This window comes from Mustela lutreola, chromosome X (assembly GCF_030435805.1).
Source record: "Mustela lutreola isolate mMusLut2 chromosome X, mMusLut2.pri, whole genome shotgun sequence".
NCBI lineage: Eukaryota > Metazoa > Chordata > Mammalia > Carnivora > Mustelidae > Mustela > Mustela lutreola.
In genome coordinates this window covers 85,947,934-85,969,031 of record NC_081308.1, presented here as the reverse complement: position 1 = coordinate 85,969,031, position 21,098 = coordinate 85,947,934, and the positions used below count along the sequence as shown (strand labels likewise).

At 41.6% G+C, this 21,098-nt stretch overlaps 1 protein-coding gene and 1 non-coding gene across 5 annotated transcripts in view; one reads left to right on the top strand and one right to left on the bottom strand.

Annotated features, from left to right (window-relative positions):
- The window catches only part of TRMT2B (tRNA methyltransferase 2 homolog B), a 54,591-nt gene that overhangs the window by 24,221 nt on the left and 9,272 nt on the right, over positions 1 to 21,098 (top strand). For 2 of the 4 annotated variants that reach the window (XM_059157567.1, XM_059157566.1), the window contains 6 exons: positions 14,313 to 14,459; positions 17,094 to 17,188; positions 17,704 to 17,918; positions 18,293 to 18,394; positions 19,193 to 19,309; positions 19,756 to 19,855. In XM_059157567.1, coding sequence (XP_059013550.1) covers positions 14,313 to 14,459; positions 17,094 to 17,188; positions 17,704 to 17,918; positions 18,293 to 18,394; positions 19,193 to 19,309; positions 19,756 to 19,855 — 776 coding nt within the window. Of the gene's footprint in view, positions 1 to 14,312; positions 14,460 to 17,093; positions 17,189 to 17,703; positions 17,919 to 18,292; positions 18,395 to 19,192; positions 19,320 to 19,755; positions 19,856 to 21,098 lie in introns of all 4 variants that reach the window. The other 2 variants (XM_059157568.1, XM_059157569.1) reach the window with 2 other exon arrangements.
- LOC131822357 (U6 spliceosomal RNA) lies at positions 7,481 to 7,584 on the bottom strand. The gene has a single exon (XR_009350229.1). It is a non-coding gene; the product is annotated as a U6 spliceosomal RNA (small nuclear RNA).

Here is a 21,098-nt window from a genome sequence, read left to right as displayed (position 1 = left end):
TTTTTTTTTTTTTTTAAGATTTTATTTTTTTATTTGAGAGAAAGAGTGAGCGAGAGTGAGAAAAAGAGAGCATGAGTGGGGGAAGGGACAAAGGGAGAGGGAGAAGCAGATGCCCTGTTGCTGAACAGGGAACGCAATGCCAGGCTCAGTCCTGGGACTTAGGGATCATGACCTGAGCCAAAGGCAGACACTTAACCAACTGAGCCAACCAGGCACCGCTGCACTCCCCCCCCCCTTTTTAATAGCCGCATGCTTCTGTTTGGTATAATGGATTTTTAGAACTTTTTATTGGCATAGATAATTGCCCTATTTTTCCATTGGTTTAGTTTTCTAGAACCTAATTGCTAATTTTTTCCAAGTACTCTAAAAGTTCTGTCAAACATTCATCTGCATTCTCCATATGCTCAAAAACTTGAGTTGTTTTTTCCCTAAAGACCTTTTTCTTAGAATCTTCCATCCTAGGCTCCTGAGGCCTTCTGCATGGCTATTATCCCAGGACTCCTTTTGCTGCTCTCCTGTCTTCCTTTTTCTGGTTTATACCCCCATTTGGCTGGAATACTGTTGTGCCCGAGTTTTCGCATCCGAGAGACTACCAAGGAGCCAAACACCGATGCAATCACATGAGGGTTTATTTGACAAGCATAAGCTTGGGCCCAAGTATACCTGACACAGCGGAGTAGGGACTTGGACCCTGAACCAGATTACAGTCAGAGTTTTTAAAGGCAGAGTAGGGGTGGACTTGGCGGTAGGTGAGGACAAAGGGGATTAGGGATAGTGTAAGTCTCTAAGGACTTTCGGAAACAAGGTCTCCAGGACCTTGAGGGGCTAGCTATTGTTGGGAGAGAGGTTATTTATTACCAATAATAAAAATCTTCTTGTGAGACCCTTTAGATGTATATCAGTGGGCCATATACTTGGGAATGATTCGCCACACTATCTTGGAGGTTTAGAGATAAAGTTTTCTAAAGGAATTGTTAAAGTAGACTTACAGGATTCTGGTCGGACCTGTTGGAGTAGGGGGTCGGTCAGGCTAGGATTGTTCTTAGCAAAACCTCAAGGTGAGGGCAGTTAAGTCCCCAGGGGAGAGCCACTCTGTCTGTTTCAAGGGCTTGTCAGTAGGTGAGGAATTTTAATGATTTTCTTCTGCCTCTGTTTCCCACATCAGCTAAACTTGAGGTGGGATGGCCTTAATTTTCTCGGCCTCCACATTTCCCCCGAACAATTTTGACCCTTAAATCTTTAAGGTTGTTGAAGGTGGAAGGTCTCATCTTCTGTAACTTCTTCCTGCTGAGTAGGGGTGTAGAGTTGTCCCTACTTACTTGGGTCAACATTGATCAGTTAAGGAATGTGTAGGGGAGTTATGAAAGATAGAGGCAGCTGAATCCAGGGGTTAAAATCAATCATTAAAGGAGAGAGAGACTGTTTAAAGTGCTAACCTGAGTAGATCAGAACCCAAGAAATATTTTGTGATAATCTGGAACATCAAGATGGCTGCACTTTGTCAGGGCTAGACTCGAGGTGGGTACAGCCTTGTTTTTCTTGGCCTCCACAATACAACCTCTATTAGCTTCCTGAGGAAGGGTGCCTAGGAGGTAAAGTTTTAGAATCTTTTCATGTCTATAAGTGTCTTTTCTTCCCTGACATCTCACTGAAACTTTTTCTAGATTTCTAGATTTGGGTTTGAATAATTTGCTTTTATAAATTTGAAGATACGGTTTTGTCATCTGGCCACCAGTGTTGTGTGAGTCTAAATGCTACTTTAATTCCTGATCCTTTGTAGGTAATTTCTCTCCTCTTTTTCTCTAAAAGCTCTTAGGGAATCTCTTTATCTCTGAAACTTCATGACCTAGTGGGCCTTTGTTTCTCATTCATTCTGGTGGGTACAAATTAGGACTTGTCAATCTGGAAGCTAATGCTTTCAGATGTGGGAATTTTTCCTGTATTATTTCTTACTTCATTTTCTGTATTTTCTTTATATCTCCTATTATTTGAATTTAGGACATCATGGATTGAGCCAGTAATCTGCTTCTCATTCTTCTCCTATTTTCTATCTCTGCCTTTTTGTTTTCCTTTCTGTTAAATTTTTTTAATATAAAAGCCAACATCTTTAATGAAGTGTTTTCCATTATCCTACCTTTAATTTTCAAAAGATTTTTCTTGTTCTCTGATCCTTTTCTATAACTACTTTTTTTCGTAATATAATTAAGTAATGTAGTGTGTGTGTGTGTGTGTGTGTGTGTGTGTGTTTTCTGTTCTTTGAATTGTTTGTTCCTTCAGGAATTTTTTCCTGTTTTGGTCATTGTCTTTCACAATGGAGACTTTAACCAAAGAGCTGATGATACTTGACTATTATTTAAGAGTGAGGTCTTAAAAACCTGAATGGTAGTTCAGCATAAGTGGGTTTGTTGATTCTTGTCTTTACTGTTGGTGATTATGTTGGGGTGTCCCCATATGTTTGTCTAAGGAGATCCTTCCTCTGGAGCTATTTTGTTTCTTGAGAGAGTTATCTCGAAGTTTCTTGCCTCGCTGCTGGCTTTTAGAATTAAGGCAAGGAAAAGGGGTAGGATCTCCACCATTCAGATTACGGACTTAATGGAATCTGCCTGTTCCCACCCCTCTGTTACTACAACAATGCCTGGTACCTCCAAATTCAGGGCTTTTGTGGGTTCATTTTCTCCTGAGAAAAAGATCTCCAGTCTCTTGCTACAGGAAGATGGATGTTCTTGGTAGGATGAGGGTGTTTACCAGTTTTGTGTCTAGACTTTCAGTCACACCCTCTTTTTTAAAACTATTTTGTTTATTTATTAGAGAGAGAGCAGCAGTGGGAGGAACAGAGGGAGAGAGTCAAGCAAACTCCACGCTGAGCATGAAGTGTGATATGGGGCTGCATCTCTGGACTGTGAGATCATGACCTGAGCTGAACTCAAGAGTCCGAGGCTCAACCGACTTAGCCACCCAGGCTCTGCCCCATACCCTCTTTCAAGCCTTGTGCCTTAATTGGACCTTCCAGTTTGAGACTTTCCAGGGTTGTATGTAGCAGATAAGCCTTATATCTCATCAGGTCCCCCTTTGTAGGGCAGTCTGGATATTGTTTCCTTCATCTTGCTTCGGTTGGCACTTGAGTCTGCTTTCCATCTCCTAAGACTTTATTTTGCTCTTTTCTACTCTATCATTATCTTTGTTCTTCCTTTCATGTATTAATTCAACAAGTACTGTGGAGTACCTACAAGTGCTTAGGGTATAATAATGAAGAAAATATCCCTTCCCTTGTAGAACTTACATTTTAGTTAGAGAGATAGACTTTTAAAATACATGATAAAATAAGTTATATGGTATGTTTGAAGGTGATAAGTGTGGCTGTGGTCTGAAACTATGTGTGACCCCAAGTATCATATGTTGAAATCCTAACACCCAAGGTGATAGTATTAGGAGGTGGGGCCTTTGGGAGGTGGTTAGGTCATGAGGGCAGAGCCCTTATGATTAGGATTAGTGCCCTTATGAAAGAGACCCCAGAGAGCTAGCTTGTCCTTTCCTCCATGGGAGGTTATGTGAAAAGACAGTCATTAGTGAGGAAACAGGTTTATTTTTATTTTTTTACTTTAAAATTTTTTAAAAGATTTTATTTATTTATTTGACACAGAGAGAGCCAGTACGAACAGGGGAGTGGCAGGGAGAGGGAGAAGGAGGCTCCTGCAGAGCAGGAAGCTCGATGTGAGGCTCCATCTCAGGACCTGAGCCGAAGGCAGATGCTTAAACAACTGAGCCACTGAGGCACCCCTATTTTCTATTTTTTAATTTTTAATTCCATTAATTAACATATAGTGTAATATTAGTTTCAGTGGTAGAGTTCAGTGATTCTTCAGTCTTACATAGCACCCAGTGCTCATTATATCATGTACCCTCCTTAATGTCCATCACCTAGTTACCCTATCCCCCCACCTCTCTCCCCTCCCCTCCAGCAACCCTAAGTTTGTTTCCTATGGTTTAGAGTCTTTTATGGTTTGTCTCCTTCCCTGATTTTATCTTTTGTTTCTCCCTTCCCCTATGTTCCTCTGTTTTGTTTCTTAATTTCCACACATGAATGAGATCATATGGTAATTGTCTTTCTCTGATTGACTTATTTCACTTAGCATTATACCCTCTAGTTCCATCCACATTGTCACAAATGGCAATATTTCTTTCTTTTTGATGACTGAGTACTATTCCATTACACACGCACGCACGCACACCCCATATCTTCTTCTTTTTCCATTCATCTGTTGATGGACATCTGGGCTCTTTCCATAGTTTAGGTATGGTGGACATTGCTACTATAAACATTGGGGTGCAGGTGCCCCTTTGGATCACTACATTTGTTTCTTTGGTGTAAATACCTAGTGGTATAGTTGCTGGATCATAGGGTAGCTCTGTTTTCAACTTTTTGAGGAACCTCCATACTGTTTTCCAGAGTGGCTACACCAGCTTGCATTCCCATCAGCAGTGTAGGAAGGTTCCCCTTTCTCCACATCCTCGCCAGCATCTGTTGTTTCCTGACTTGTTAATTGTAGCCATTCTGACTGGTGTGAGGTGGTATCTCATTGTGGCTTTGATTTGTATTTTCTTTGCAGAAATGTCTGTTCATGTCTTCTGCCCATTTCTTGATTGGATTATTTGTTCTTTGGGTGTTGAGTTTGATAAGTTCTTTATAGATTTTGGATACTCATCCTTTATCTGATAAGTCATTTGCGAATATCTCCCGTTGTTGTCTTTTGGTTTTGTTGACTGTTTCCTTTGCTGGCCAAAAACTTTTTATCTTGATGAAGTCCCAGTAGTTCATTTTTGCCTTTGTTTCCCTTGCCTTTGGAGATGTGTCTAGCAGGAAGTTGCTGTGACTGAGGTCAAAGAGGTTGTTGTTGCCTGTATTCTCCTTTAGGTTTTGATAGATTCTTCTCTCACATATAGGTCTTTCATCCGTTTTGACTCTATTTTTGTGTATGGTGTAAGGAAATGGTCCAGTTTTGTTCTTCTGCTTATGGCTGTCTAATTTTCCCCAACACCATATTTTTGAAGAGACTGTCTTTTTTCTATTGGACATTCTTTCTTGCTTTGTTGAAGGTTAGTTGACCATAGAGTTGAGAGTCCATTTCTGAGTTCTCTGTTCTGTTCCATTGATTTATGTGTCTGTTGTTGTGCCTGTACAGTACTGTCTTGATGATTACAGCTTTGTAATACAGCTTGAAGTCCAGAGTTGTGATGCCACCAGCTTTGGTTTTCTTTTTCAACATTTCTTTGGCTGTTTGGGGTCTTTTATGGTTCCAAACAAATTTTAGGATTATTTATTCTAGCTCTGTGAAAAAAGTTGATGATATTTTGATAGGGATTGTATTGAATGTGTAGATTGCTCTATGTTGCATAGACATTTAAATAATATTTGTTCTTCCAATCCATGAGCATGGAATATTTTTCCATTTCTTTGTGTCTTCCTCAATTTCTTTCATAAGTGTTCTATAGTTTTCTGAGTACAGATCCTTTGCCTCTTTGGTTAGGTTTATTTCTAGGTATCTTGTGGTTTTGGGTAGAATTATAAATAGGATCAATTCCTTGATTTCTTTCTTCTGTCTCATTTTTAGTGTATAGAAATGCAACTGATTTCTTTGCATTGATTTTATATCCTTCTACGTTCCTGAATTGCTATATGACTTCCAGCAATTTTGGGGTGGAGTCTTTTGGGTTTTCTACATAAAATATCATGTCGTCTGCCAAGAGTGAGAGTTTGACTTCTTCTTTCCTGGTTTGGATGTCTTTAATTTCTTTTGTTGTCTGAAGCTAGGACTTCTAGTACTATATTGGGTCATAGTGGTGAGAGTGGACATTCTTGTTGTGTTCCTGACCTTAGAGGAATAGCTCTCGGTTTTTCTCCATTGAGAATGATATTTGCTGTGGGCTTTTTGTTTATGGCTTTTATGATATTGAGGTTTGTTCCCTCTATCCCTACATGCTGGAGAGTTTTAATCAAGAAAAGATGCTGTATTTTGTCAAATGCTTTTTCTGCATCTTTTCAGAGGATCATATGGTTCTTGTCCTTTCTTTTATTAATGTGATGTATCACATTGATTTGCTGTTGTTGAACCACTCTTGCATCCCAGGAATAAATCCCACTTGGTCCTGATGAATAATCCTTTTAATGTACTGTTGGATCCTGTTGGCTAGTATCTTGGTGATAATTTTTGCATCCATGTTCATCAGGGATATTGGTCTGCAATTCTCCTTTTTGGTGGGGACTTTGGTTTTAGGATCAAGGTGATGCTGGCCTCATAGAGTTGGGAAGTTTTCCTTCCCTTTCTAGTTTTTGAAACCGCTTCAGAAGAATAGGTATTAATTCTTCTTTAAATGTTTGGTAGAATTCCCCTGGGAAGCCATCGGGCTCTGGACTCTGATTTGTTGGGAGTTTTTTGATTGCTGCTTCAGTTTCCTTGCTGGTTATTGGCCTTTTCAGGTTTTCTATTTCATCCTGTCTTAGTTTTGTAGTTTATATGTTTCTAGGAATGAATCCATTTCTTCCAGATTGTCTAATTTCTAGGCATATAGTTCTTCATAATATGTTCTTATAATTGTATTTCCTTGGTGTTGGTCGTGATCTCTACTCTTTAATTCATGATTTTATTAATCTGGGTCCTTTCTCTCTTCTTTTGGTAAGTTTGGCCAGGGGTTTATTGATCTTATCAGTTATTTCAAAGAACTAGCTTCTACTTTTGCTGATCTGTGCTACTGTTGTTTTGGTTTCTATTTCATTGATTTCTGTTCTGATCTTTAGAAGTTCTCTTCTCCTGCTGGGTTTGGACTTCATTTGCTGTTCTTTTTCTAACTCCTTTAGGTGTAAGGTTAGGCTGTGTACTTGAGACCTTTCTTATTTCTTGAGAAAGTCATGTATTGCTATATACTTCCCTCTTAGGACCGCCTTTACTGCATCCCAAGGGTTTTGAACAGTTGTGTTTTCATTTTCATTTGTTTCCACACATTTAAAAAATCTCTTCTTTAATTTCCTGGTTGACCCATTCATTCTTTAGTAGGATTCTCTTTAACCTCCATGTATTTGAGTTCTTTCCAAATTTCTTCTTGTGATTGAGTTCAAGTTTCAAACCATTGTGGCCTGAAAATATGCAGGGAATGTGAGGAAACAGATTCTTGTAAGATATTGCATCTGCCAGCGTCTCGTCTTGATCTTGGACTTCCCAGCCTCCAGAACTGTGAGACATAAGTTTCTCTTGTTTATAAACCACCCAGTTTGCATTGTTTTTGTTATAGGGGCCCAGCCAGATTAAGACAAGTGCCATGGGAAAAGTACAGCAGTATCAGGAGGATAAGAAATGCTAGGGTTAGCGGAAGCATAGCTTGTAATTTTGTTGTTGTTCTAGAACTTAAAAATACTAAGTAAGCTTATTTAGAGAAGAGGTAGAGCATTAAATCTTGATTCTATTCAGTGTTTATCCTTTGTGATGATAAAAATATGGAATGCTTCATGAATTTGTGTGTCCTTCTTGCACAGGGGCGATGCTAATCTCAATATCATTCCAATCCTAGTATATATACTCCTGAAGCGAGCATGGGTTGTAATTTTAGATGGGGTCAAGGGTAGGGTTCATGAAGAAGACAATATTTGAATAAAGCAGTGGCTCTCAACCGGGGAGGGGCAGTTTTACCTTGCATAGGACATTTGGCATTTTCTAGAGACATTTTTGGTTTTTATCACTAGGGGATGATTGGGCATTGCTACTGACATCTAGTGGGTAGAGGCCAGAGATGCTGTTAAACGTCCTCCAGCACATGGGACAGCTCCTCACAACAAAGAATCAGACAACCCAAAATGTCAGTAGCGCTGAGGATGGGAAACCTTGCATTTAAAACTTAGAGGCTGAAAGGGTGTGGGCTATGTAGAGGTCTGAGGGAGGAGCTTTCTGGAAAAAGAGAAAACCCATCCTAAGGTAGGAACATGACAGGCTTTTTAGAGGAACTGAAAGTAGGCCCAGAAGTGTTGGACATGGGGTGAGATGGTGAATGAAGGCAAGGTTATGTAGTGCCCCGGGGTGGTCATTGTAAGGACTTTGACTTTTATTCTGAGCCATGGGAGGTTTTGTTGGTGTGGGGGTTATGTCATGATATGATTTAGGTTTTATAGAATCACTGTGGCTGTTGTGTTGTGTATGGATTATTGGAGGAAAGGATCGAAACAAGGAGAGACCAGTTGGGAGGCTGTTGCAGTAATCCAAGTGAGAGATGATGTAGAGCAGTGATGGTAGTGGTGGGATGGATGGATGTTGAATTGTATAACAAGGACATCATTGGTGACCTTAACATGAACCATTTTGGTGGAGTGGTGGGGACCCGATTCTAGTGGGTGAACAGAAGGAGAGGAGTGGGAGGCAGTGAATATATACGGTTCTTTTGAGTTTTTCTGCAAAGATGAACAGCGAAATGTAACAGTGACTGGTAGGGAAAGTGGGGTCAGGAAGTTCCCCTTCTTTGTTAAATGTGGAAGAGTAAGAGCATGCTTATATATTTATGGAGATGTTCTATAGGAACATGATGGCAGGAAAATGATGGTGCAGGAGAAAGAGAAGGGAGAATTGGTAAGTAATGAGCTTAAATAGGCTTTTGTCTTTTTTATTCTTTTATTTCATTTTAGTAGGATTTCTTTAGGAGAGAGCGAGTGAGCACACTTGCATGCAGGGACAGGGAGGGGCTAAGGGAGAGGGAGAGAGAGAATCTTAAGCGGGCTTCCTGCCCAATATGGAGCCCAATGCAGGGCTCGATCTCACGACCTGGGATGATGACCTGAGCCACAGTCAAAAGTCGGACACTTAACTGACTGGGCCACCCAGGCAACCCCATTTTAGTAGGATTTCTATGAGGATTATTCTGTTATTTTAACCAGAAGTCCCTCTCATTCTTTATTCCTTGGGATTGCTATACAGGAATTGGAGTTTCAGTCTCCATTTTATAAATGAAGAAACCAAGGTCTCAGTTCATACAGTGGCGGAGTTGTATTTCCCATCTATTTACCATTATCTTTTAGGTCAGATTCAGTTTTTCAATTTCCCATCCTTCCAGGACCCCAGTGACCTTTGAATCTTGCTTCCAGAAAGCATTGCTTTCTAACCAGCCAGTAACAAACAGATGAACCAGTCTTTTTTCAAGTCACCAACCTCAAAATTTGAAAAATATGTTCAGTGTAGTTAAGTGTGTCCTCTATTGCATGTATGTGACAGCATAGCAAAAGTGATTAAGTGCAGCCTTAATTGATTTTACCCTCTCAGGCAGCATTATTTTTTTGGTATAACTCCTCCTTCCATGTATCACTTGGGCTATATTTGAAAATACAGTGGAACTAGAACACATGTGTCTTGTTGTGATAGCAACTGGCTTGTGTTTGAAAAAGTTTAGCTTTAAGGATTTTTGCTCTCCCGACCACTAAATCAGGATTGCCTCTGACTTGTACTCACAAGGAGGAAATGAAGCATCCAGATAAGCCGTGGTGTAGTTGGTACCTGGTTATCTGACGGAATATAGAAATGATGGGTTTCTATCAGGTAATTATAAGTAAGAGTGGAATCATGGCAACCTAGTGCTATATTAGGAATTGCTTCCAGGAAGAATTCACAGAAATAGAAGATTATTGTGATTCATACTCTATATAGAATAAATTGAGACTCTCCATAGAAACACCTTTCCTGTTCATTCAGTCATACTTTCTTTGAATAACAATTATTGAGCACCTACTGTGTGCCACACTAAGGCTACAGCTCTAAGCCTTCATGGAACTTAGTGTTTGGAATACAATGGGTAATATTCCTCTGTAAGGTCGCAGGGCAGGGATCACGTTTCTTACACCACTGTATTAGTTTGGTAGAGCTGCCATAACGAAATACCAGAGACTTGGCAGCTTAAACAACAGAAATTCATTTCCTCAAAGTCTGGAGGCTGGAAGTTTAAGATTAGGGTGTCAGCAGGTTTGGATCCTTCTGGGCTTCTTGCCTTGCCCTGCACATGGCCACTTTCTCACTATGTCTCTACACACAGTCTTTTTTCTCTGTTTACACCTGCATACCTGGTGACTTTGTGTCCAAATTTCCTCTTCCTGTAAGGACAACAGTCAGATTAGATTAGGGTCCATCTGAACTACCTCTTTTTTTTTAAGCAAGGGGAGTGGGAGAGGGAGAAGCAGGCTTCCCACTGAGCAGGGAGCCCGATGCAGGGCTCGATCCCAGGACCCGAGATCATGACCCGAGTCGAAGGCAGACACTCAATGACTGAGCCACCCAGGCACCCCCTAACTACCTCTTTTTAACTTAATCACCTCTTTAAAGGCCCTATTTCTAAACATAATCACATTCTGAGGTGTTGGAGATTAGGACTTCCTACATATGAATTTTAGGGGGACACAATTCAGCCTATAACTCTCTATCCTTTGGACCCTCCAAATTTATGCTCTTCTTATATGCAAAAGACCTTCACCCCTTCCCAACAGCTCCTAATTTTTTAAGCTCTACACCCAACATAGGGCTTGAACTCATGACCCCAAGATTAAGAGTCATGTGCCAGGCAGGTCTCTCTAACAGTCCCAGATTTTTTATTTTTTTAATTTTTTAAATTAACATATAATGTATTTATTTGCCCCAGGGCTACAGGTCTGTGAATCATCAGTCTTACACATTTTGCAGCACTCACTATAGCAATACCTTCCCCAATGTCCATAACCCAGCCACTGTATCCCTACCCCCACCCCCTAGCAACTCTCAGTTTGTTTTGTGAGATTAAGAGTATCTTATGGTTTGTCTCTCGATCCCATTTTGTTTCATTTTTTCTTTCCCTACCCCCCACAACCCTCCCTCAAATTCCTCATATCAGAGAGATCATATGATAATTGTCTTTCTCTGATTGACTTATTTCGCTCACCATAATACACTCTAGTTCCATCCACATTGTTGCAAATGGCAAGATTTCATTTCTTTTGATCAGCCCCAGATTTTTTTAAAGACTCTATTTATTTATTTGACAGACATAGATCACAAGTAGGCCGAGAGGCAGGCAGAGAGAGAGGGGAGGGGAAGAAGCAGGCTCTCTGCTGAGCAGAGAGCCCAATGCAGGGCTCAATCCCAGGACCCTGGAATCATGACCTGAGCCATCCAGGCACCCCCAGCCCCAGATTTTTAACCCATTACAACATCAACCCTCAATCCCAAGCCTTATCTGAATATCATCTAAATCAAATGTGGATGAGACTCAAGGTATAATTCATCCTAAGGCAAAAACCTTCAAGGGCACTTGGGTGGCTCATTCGGTTAAGTGTCTGCCTTCGGCTCAGGTCATGATCTCAGGGTCCTGGGACTGAGCCCCTCGTTGGGCTGTCTGCTCAGTGGGGAGCCTGCTTCTTCTCTGTCTGCCCTGCCCACTGTTCATGCTCTCTCTTTCGCTCTCTCTCTCTCTCTCTGAAATAAATAAAATCTTTAAAAATCTTTTCAGCTGTGAACATGTTAAACCATACAAGTTATCAGCTTCCAAAATACAAAGGTAGGATAGACAAGAGGGTGGTCATTCCCATTCCAAAAGGGAGAAATTGGAAAGATGAGAGATATTATAGGTTCCAAGCAAGTTTGAAATCTAGCAGTGCAAATTCCTTTAGATTTTAAGGCTCAATTAGAATTTTTGGCTTGATGCTTTGTCCTTTGGTCTACTGGTGCGTTGATGTGTCAGGCTGATGCTTCAGGCCCTGGACATTGGCAGTCTGGCCCACTGAAAGTGAGGATACAGCCTTGCTGTCCTGGGGCCTGTCCCCTCTGGGCACAGCATCAGCCTCAGCCCTCCTGATCTCTGAATTGCCTTGGGGGTCATTCTTTTTTCTTGAGTGATAACACCTGTTGGCAGTCAGATAGGTCTATTGTCCTGTCTAGTGGAATCCCAGAAGTCTGATAGCCTTCCTTCATTATATCTTATGCCTGTCCTCATTATACCTTATGTCTGCTTTAGTCTAAGCTAGCAGTTTCTGTTGGTCAGACTTCTCTGTATTCTTGGGTTCTGCTGAGATGGCTGATTGGATCCATGAGTCACACCTGTAATGTCTTTATCAAAAGGCTGTCCAGCCTTTAAAAAAAAAAAAAAAAAAAAAAAAAAAAAGATTGTCCAGCCTTAACCTCAGTTTTGCCTGCGGAACAGGCTTCATATTATATGGATAAGCTGAGATTTTTCCAAATCTTCAAGTTCTGGTTCATTTTTGCTCAATAATTATTTCTTCTTTTTCTTCTTCTTCTTCTTCTTCTTCTTCTTCTTCTTCTTCTTCTCCTTTCTCCTTTCTCCTTCTTCACCTTCTTCTCCTTCACCTCCTTCTTTTTCTTCTTCTTCTTCTTCTTCTCCTTCTCCTCCTCCTCCTTCTCCTTCTCCTTTCTCCTTTCTCCTTCTTCTCCTTCACCACCACCTCCTCGTCCTTCTCCTCCTCCTCCTTCTTCTCCTTCTCCTTCTCCTTTCTCCTTTCTCCTTCTCCTTCACCTCCTTCACCTCCTCTTCCTCCTGCTGCTTCTTCTTCTTCTTCTTCTTCTTCTTCTTCTTCTTCTCCTTCTCCTTCTTCTCCTTTCTCCTTCTTCTCCTTCTTCTCCTTCACCTCCTTCACCTCCTTCTTCTTCTTCTCCTTCTTCTTCAGAAGCAGGCTCCCTGCTGGACAAGGAGCCTGATGCGGGACTCCATCCCAGGACCCTGGGATCATGACCTGAGCTGAAGACAGCGACTTAACCAACTGAGCCAACCAGGCGTCCCTTAATAATTCCTTCTTCAGGGGCACCTGTGTGGCTCAGTGGGTTAAGCCTCTGCCTTCAGCTCAGGTCATGATCTCAGGGTCCTGGGATTGAGCCCCACATCAGGCTCTCTACTCAGCGGGGAGCCTGCTTCCCCCTCTCTCTCTGCCTGCCTCTCTGCCTACTTGTGATTTCTGTCTATCAAATAAATAAATAAATAAATAAAAATCTTTTTTTTTTTAAAGATTTTATTTATTTGCCAGAGATAGAGAGAGAGAGTACACACAAGCAGGCAGAGAGGCAGGCAGAGGCAGCGAGAGAAGCAGGCTCCCCGCCAAGCAAGGAGCCCGATGTGGGACTCGATCCCAGGACCTTGGAATCATGACCTGAGCCGAAGGCAGCGGCTTAACCAACTGAGCCACCCAGGCGTCCCAATAAAAATCTTTTAAAAAAATTCCTTCTTCAATGTATTTTTCTCCTCTCTATACATTTTGCTATGAGCAGTAAGCAGAAACCGGGCCACACCGTCAACACTGCTTAGAAATCTCCTTAGCTAAATATCCATGTTCAGGGGACGCCTGGGTGGCTCAGTTGGTTAAGCAGCTGCCTTCGGCTCAGGTCATGATCCCAGCGTCCTGGGATCGAGTCCCACATCGGGCTCCTTGCTCAGCAGGGAGCCTGCTTCTCCCTCTGCCTCTGCCTGCCATTCTGTCTGCCTGTGCTCACTCTCTCCCCCTCTCTCTCTCTGATAAATAAATAAAATCTTTAAAAAAAAAAAAAAAAAAAAGTTTAAAAAAAAAATATCCATGTTCAGCACTTAGAATTATTACCTTCCACCCAACACTAGGACACCATTCGTCCAAGTTCTTTTTCACTTTATAACAATCAACTTTGGTCAAGTTTCCAATAGCATGCTTGTCATTTCTTCCTGAGATCTCACCAGATCACCTCTAATATCTATATTCCTACCCATAGTCTCTTCAAGACAATCTAGGCTTTTTCCAGCATGCACCTCAAAAGGCTTCCAGCCTTTACCCATTCCCAGTTTCAAAGCCACTTCCATAGGTTTAGATATTTTTTACAATAGCATGCCACTTCTTGGTACCAAAATGTGTATCAGTCTGCCAGGTACATAACAAAGGACCACAGACTGTGTGGCTTAACCAACAGAAAGGTATTTTCTCACAGTTCTGAAGGCTAGAAGTCCTAGATAGAAGTTTCTTCTGAGGCCTGCCTCCTGGCTTGTAGGTGGCCATCTTCTGTGATTTCACATGATCTTTCATCTCTTTGGGCATCCCTGGTGTCTCTGTGTATGTCCCAATTTTCTCTTTCTTAAAAGGACACCGGTCAGTTGTATTAGGGCCTCATTTTAATTTAAGCACCTCTTTAAAGACCTTATCTCCAAATATGGTCATGTTCTGAGATACAGTGGGTAAGGCTTCAACATACACATGGGCTGGTTGCATTTAGCCTATAACAATCACTCAGCAGGAATAATCAGCTGTGAAACTTGTTAGATTTGTCTGTGTAACAATACTGTTTTCTTCCTAGTATTATGAAGTATTCCTTCGGCAGTCCCCATTGGAACCCTGCCTTCTGTTTCATGAAGGTGGGTACTGGCGTGAGCTCATAGTGCGCACCAATAGCCAAGGGCACACAATGGCCATCATCACTTTCCATCCCCAGGAATTAAAACAGGTGAGACTCACAGAATGGTAAGGGGCAGCTTATTTACACTATCCTACAGTTGGTTTGGGAAGTTTCAGGTCAGACAGCAGAAACTACACATCCACAGACTATATGTGTGGGTTGGGAAGAGGAGTAGTGAGTGAGGAGGAGCAGATAGCGAGGATACTCTTTAATGGCACTGCTGGCATAATGAAACCACAGACTGAGGTGAGGTTACCAAGTTAATTATCAGGTAAGGACTCCCAAGTATTTTCAAAAGAACTTTGCAAGTGGAAGTTGGTAGGTATTCTACTGACTCTAAAAGCCAATTAAAGAGAGGAGAATATAGTCAGAGTTTCATAACTCAAATAATACTTTACATTTGTAATTCACTTAGGGCTTTCAAACATTCCTATGTTAAAGTATTCCTATACTTAATGTGATCATCTCAACCCATTTGTAAAGTAGGCAAGAGAAGGAAAAGTATTGTCATCCTCATTTAGATGAGCAAATGGAGGCATAGAAGTACCCAAGTTTGGGGCACCTGGGTGGCTCAGTCCATTAAGCATCTGCCTTTGGCTCAGGTCAAGCCCCATGTGGGGCTCCCTGCTCAGCAGGGAGCCTTTTCTCCTTCTGTTTCTGCAGCATCCTCTGCTTGTGCTTTCTCTCTGTGTGTCTGTCTAATAAATGAATAAGATATTTTTAAAAAAATGAAGTACCCAAGGTTGAAGAGCCAGTGAATAGCCAAGCTGAGGCATAAACCCACGTCATTGATTTCTGACCTTTTTTTTTTTTTGTAATTAAAAAAATTGAGTATAGTTGACACCATCCCTGGCCTTTTATTTTTATGCATATTTTTATGCATATGCAAATATTCATATTTGTTTAAACAGAACTGTTAATATGAAAGTAGATTCTAAGGCAGCAGGTATTACTAGAGATAAAAAAAAGAAGACTAGAAGGTTCAATTTAAAAGGAAAATAAAACAATTTAAAATTACATACACCTAATAGCTGAGAGAACTACAGGAAAATATACAATGTTAATTTAATGGGAGATTCAATAAGTACTGGTGAGATAACAATAAAATATATTAGTAAGTTTAATTTACATATGTCAAAAAACCCATTCATTCATTCATTTATTTAATTCCAGTGTAGTTAACATACAGTGTTATATTAGGTTCAGGTGTACAATACAGTGATTCGACAATTCCATACATACCACCAGTGCTCATCACAACTGTACTCCTTAATCCCCATCACCTATTTCACCTGTCCTCTTACCCACCTCCCCTGTGGTAACCATCAGATTGTTCTCTAGAGTTAAGAGTGTTTTCTTGGTTTGTCTCTCTCTCTTTTTTCCCTTTGCTCATTTGTTTTGTTTCTTAAATGCCACATATGAGTGAAATCATATGTGATTTGTCTTTCTCCTACAGATTTATTTCACTTAGCATTTATACTGTCTAGCTCCATCCATATTGTTGCAAATGGCAAGATTTCATTCTTTTTTGATGGCTGAATAGTACTCCATTGCGCGCGCGTGCACACACACACACACACACACACACACACACACCCCCCACCTCTTCTTCATCCATTCATCCATTGACGGACACTTGGGCTGCTTCTGTAATTGGGCTATAGTAAATAATACTGCTATAAACATCAGGGTGCATGTATCCCTTTGAATTAGCATTCTTGAATTAAAAAATTGGCAGAAGATATGAATGGATGTATCTCTAAAGAAGACATACAGATGGCTAGCAGACACGTGAAAAAATGCTCAATATCACTCATCAATACAAGTGAAAACCACAATGAGATAATCACCTCATACCTGTCAGAATGACTAAAACTAAAAATACAAGAAACTATAAGTGTTGACAAGGATGTGGAGAAAAGGGTACTGCAATGTTGGTAAGAATACAAACTGGTATGGCCAGTGTGGAAAACAGTATGGACAGTGTGGAGGTTCCTCAAAAAGTTAAAAATAGAAATATCCTATGATCCAGTAATCACACTACTGGGTATTTATCCCCAAAATACAATTCATGGCCTTTTAACTCTAGAACTCCGACATAGTTTATTGTGGTATATCCTGTGTCAAGCTAATGTTTAGGCTCAAAATTTCAAATTTCAAAATTTCAAAAATTTGAAAATGTTTGGAATCCAAAGAAAGAATTTAGTTACCATGATCATTCCCTTCCATGCCCTCTTTCTTTTCTTTGAGGTGGTGTTTGGGTGGGTGGTTGAGATATTTGAAGTAGAGAGGTATAAAGGAAATTGAAAAGTTATTGCTTCTTTATAATGAGACAAAAGCTTAGTTTAGCTCCTTGTTTACAATAGGGATGACTCTCACACTTTCTTTAGAAAACTATTAAGGAGGCTTAAACTAGAGAAAGCACTATGTCTACTGTATAGGATTTGTCAAAAGCTGATAAGCAAAGCAGTGTCTCTGCCAAGATGGGAAAATATCGTTTTTTGTGTTTTTTTTTTTTTTCTGTCATACAGAACCTTGCTTTATGTTGTGTTATTTATAATAGGACTTGAGAAATGTGCCTTCTTGTTTGACTACTGCAGAGCTAATTGCTGTAGAGCTTGGAGAGAAAATTTGTCTGAGATGAGTCTTTGCTTGACTCCTCTGATTTTGTGATCTGAGCAGGAGGAGCTTGGGGTTCAGAAGGAGGCTATAAAGAAGTTTTTCACCACTGGGCCAGGAGCTGTCTGCGACTTGACATCACTTTACTTCCAGGAAAGGTAAACCTGGGGTAGCCAGACAGCAAGCAGGATGGCTTGCCATATTCTGAGTTGTGGCTTACTGAGGGGAGGGCTTCTGACTGTGGAGGAACTGGACTAACTGATCCCAGCTCTTGTACACCAGTCAGGTCCCGGAAGCCAGGCTGGATTTAGATGAGAGGGCATCTGCATATACTTCTATCCTCTGAGAGGAAATTCCTCCAGACCTCTCAGGGCCATGCCATGGAGGCTGCATCTTTGCACGGAGATGCTGCCCACCCCCCAAACCACTAGAGAGGGAACGGCCTGCTATTCCAAAATGCTTTTTTAAAAATTCTTTTCCAGGGGAGCCTGGGTGGCCCGGTTGGTTAAGCGGCTGTCTTCGGCTCAGGTTGTAGTCCCCGGGTACTGGTATCAAACCCCACATCGGGCTCCCTGCTCAGCGGGACGTCTGCTTCTCCCTCTCCCTTTGCCCCCTGCTTGTGCTCTCCCTCTCAAATGAATAAGTAACATCTTTAAAAAGGATTCTTTTCCAGCACTGTGACACGTTGCAGCCATCAGCAGTCCCCCTATCAACTCCTGTTTGGGGAACCCCACCTATTTGAAGATCTCCTGGGCTTGAAGATCCGCATCTCTCCAGATGCCTTTTTCCAGATTAACACTGCTGGTGCAGAGGTGCTGTATAGGACAGTGGGGGAGCTGAGCAGAGTGAACTCTAACACCATTCTCCTTGATATCTGCTGTGGAACCGGCAAGTGACAGCTCAGGGCAGAATCTACATGCTGCTTAGCTTCCATCCACCCAGCAGCCAGGGCCCAGGTGGGGAGGCGATGGTGATGGTGCAGACACACCATCACTGGTTTAAAATCCTCAAATAGGGACATCGGGGGGGGGGGGGGGTGGTTCAGTCAGCGAAGCATCTGCCTTTGGCTCAGTTTGTGATCTCATGGTCCTGGGATCAAGTCCTGCATTGGGCTCCTTGCTTGGTGGGAAGCCTGCTTCTCCCTCTCCCTCTGTCTGCTGCTCCCCCTACTTGTGTGCTCTCTCTCTCTCTCTCTCTATCTCACAAATAAATAAAAGAAACAAATCCTAAAATACCCTCCTCTTATCCTCTTACTTCCTCAGGTGTGATTGGTTTGTCTCTGGCTCAGTATGCCTCCCAGATCCTTGGGATTGAGTTGGTGGAGCAGGCAGTAGAGGATGCCAGGTGGACTGCAGCCTTCAATGGTACATTGCTCACATTCTGGAGACAAAATGAAGAGCTGCAGTTGTTTCTGTGCTGTGTAAAGGATTGTGTGGGCAAGGGTATTGGCTGTATCCATGACCTGTGCAGAGGGAGGGAGGGTGGGTGTCTTGGAGTGATTAGAGTTGGGTCCTAAAGGTTTTCTAAAAGAGGTCCCAATAGCTAATCTCCACCCCCCTTTTTTTCTTCTGTCCAGAAGAAGAGCCTGAGGCAATGAACAGGCCTACATGATAGGAGGAGAACTTAGCAAAACTTTGGGAACATAGAAGAGCCTTCATGACATTAGACTCATGAGGCATTATAACATAATACAGTAGATTTCAAACAACTATTAGCAACAGAACCTTTTCTTTGAACAAAATCATATGCCAAACTCTGATGTAGAAAACAGGTCTCCTTGTTTCCTCTACCCTACCTCCAGACAACCCTTGAGGCTCTGAAATTCTCTAATTTGGCAGAAAGAGCACTTGAGTAAAAGTCAAGGTTTTCTTCTTGGTATAGGTACTTACATGCTACAAGTTGCTAAGCTTTAAAATACCATGTTCTAGTATCTCAAGCTGAAAGGCCTACTAAGATACTGGAAAAGAAAGTGTGTTAGCAACAATGAGGCAGGTCCAAAGTGGGTTTTTTTCCTTGTCATTCAGAGGTGTGCCAGACCCAAAGGGAAGATGGCAGAGCCCTGGCTCCTGTACATTTCTGTAAAGCTGAAACACCCCCCCCACCCCTTCCCTCACTGTTGGGCTTGAGTTTTGAATTCTGTCATGTGGACCTCTCTTCTATAGGCATCACCAACTGTGAATTCCACACTGGTCGAGCAGAGAAGATTTTACCACAGCTACTAAAATCAAAGGAAGATGGGCAGGTCATTGCTGTGGTGAACCCAGCTCGGGCAGGACTGCGTAAGAATGGGTAGCTTTCCTGTTAACACAGCTAGTTGGGTGTTCTTATGGTGTCCACCGTCTTTAGTCCCTTACTCTCCCATACAGTGCTAAAGGGGCTCCAAGTGGGCTGGCTCTGAACCTACTTCTCTATTCCTAACCAATCCTAGGTGCTAGCCAGGTGGTAGTTTCTGATAACCCGGACCATGATAGTTTAATTACATTAATAGCGGGGCACCTGGGTGATTCCATTTGTTAAGTGTCTACCTTTGGCTCGGGTCATGATCCCAGGGTCCTGGGATGGAGCCCCATGTGGGGCTCTCTGTTTAGTGGGGAGCCTGCTTCTCCCTCTGCCCCTCCCCGCCCCCACTTGTGCTCATTCTGTCGCCCTCTCTGTCTCAAATAAACAAAATCTTCAAAACAAAACAAAAATAGTTATAGTAATAGCAATGTGTTTCTTCCTTCAGACTATCAGGTGGTTCGAGCCATTCGAAACTGCAGGGCTATCCACACACTGATTTTTGTTTCCTGCAAGCCCCATGGTGAAGCCACAAGGAATATCATTGAGTGAGTCTTGACTTCTTTTTTAATTATATTTTAAAAATATTTTTAGAGATTTTATTTATGGAGAGAGAGCACGAGAAGGGGGGACAGATGGAGAGAGAGGAGAGGGAGAAGCAGACTCCCCACGAGCATGGAGCCCTATGCAGGACTTGATCCCAGGACCCTGGGATCATGACCTAAGCCTAAGACAGATGCTTAATGACTGAGCCACTCAGGCACCCCCGATTGACTTCTTTTTTAAATTATTTTTTCCTGAGAAACAGAAGGAAGTCATTATACTACATCAACAGTTAGTTGTGGGGCCAAGTCCTGAGTAAGGCAAGTAAAGCCACTTACTTTGGGTGGAAAATTTAGTGAGAGGGTGCACAAAATCTCGGTAATTAAGATATACTTATAATACATCACTTTCAAAAGTCAAAATTAGTCCCAAGAAATCCATGATGAAAAACACATTAAGATCTTTAAAAAAAAAAAGCAAGATCCACTCCTGTGCTTGCTAAACCCTGTCTCACTCACCTTACTCTAATCCTGGTCCTGGTTCCAATAAAACTTTATTTTAAAAAGCAGGGAGTCTGTCTGCAGGTTTTTTCCAATTTTATTTTCTAAAATGTTGCATTAAAATATATTATTTGTTTTGATTATTGAATTTTTTGACACCCTCTTAAATTTTGCACCCAAGGTGAATGCCTCTTGCTTCACTCCAGTTCTGACCCTGGTCAATTCTTTTGAATTTTGAAAAGTTTTTTCCCTTTTCTCTGTCTCTCTCTTCCTCCCTCCCTCCCTCTCTCTCCCTTTTACATAAGCAATACAATTTGCAATATTTGAGCAACATAGGTGGATATGAAGTAGGGGTGATATACTTGGATGAAATAAGTGAGAATTAAAAGTAAATGAATTGAGGGGCACCTGGGTGGCTCAGTGGGTTACAGCCTCTGCCTTCGGCTCAGGTCATGATCTCGGGGTCCTGGGATCGAGCCCTGCATCGGGCTCTCTGCTCAGTGGGAAGCCTGCTTCCCCCCCTCTCTCTCTCTGCCTGCATCTCTGCCTACTTGTGATCTCTGTCTGTCAAATAAATAAATAAAATCTTTTAAAAAAAAGTAAATGAATTGAGCTGTTGAGGTAGTTAAGTTTGCCGAGTTGTCAAGTCAGTGATCTAGAAAAAAGTAATAAACCTAAAGGAAACTGAAGGGAAAAATTAATGTTAGATAAAATCCAGAAATGAATGAATGAACTACCCAACAAAAAA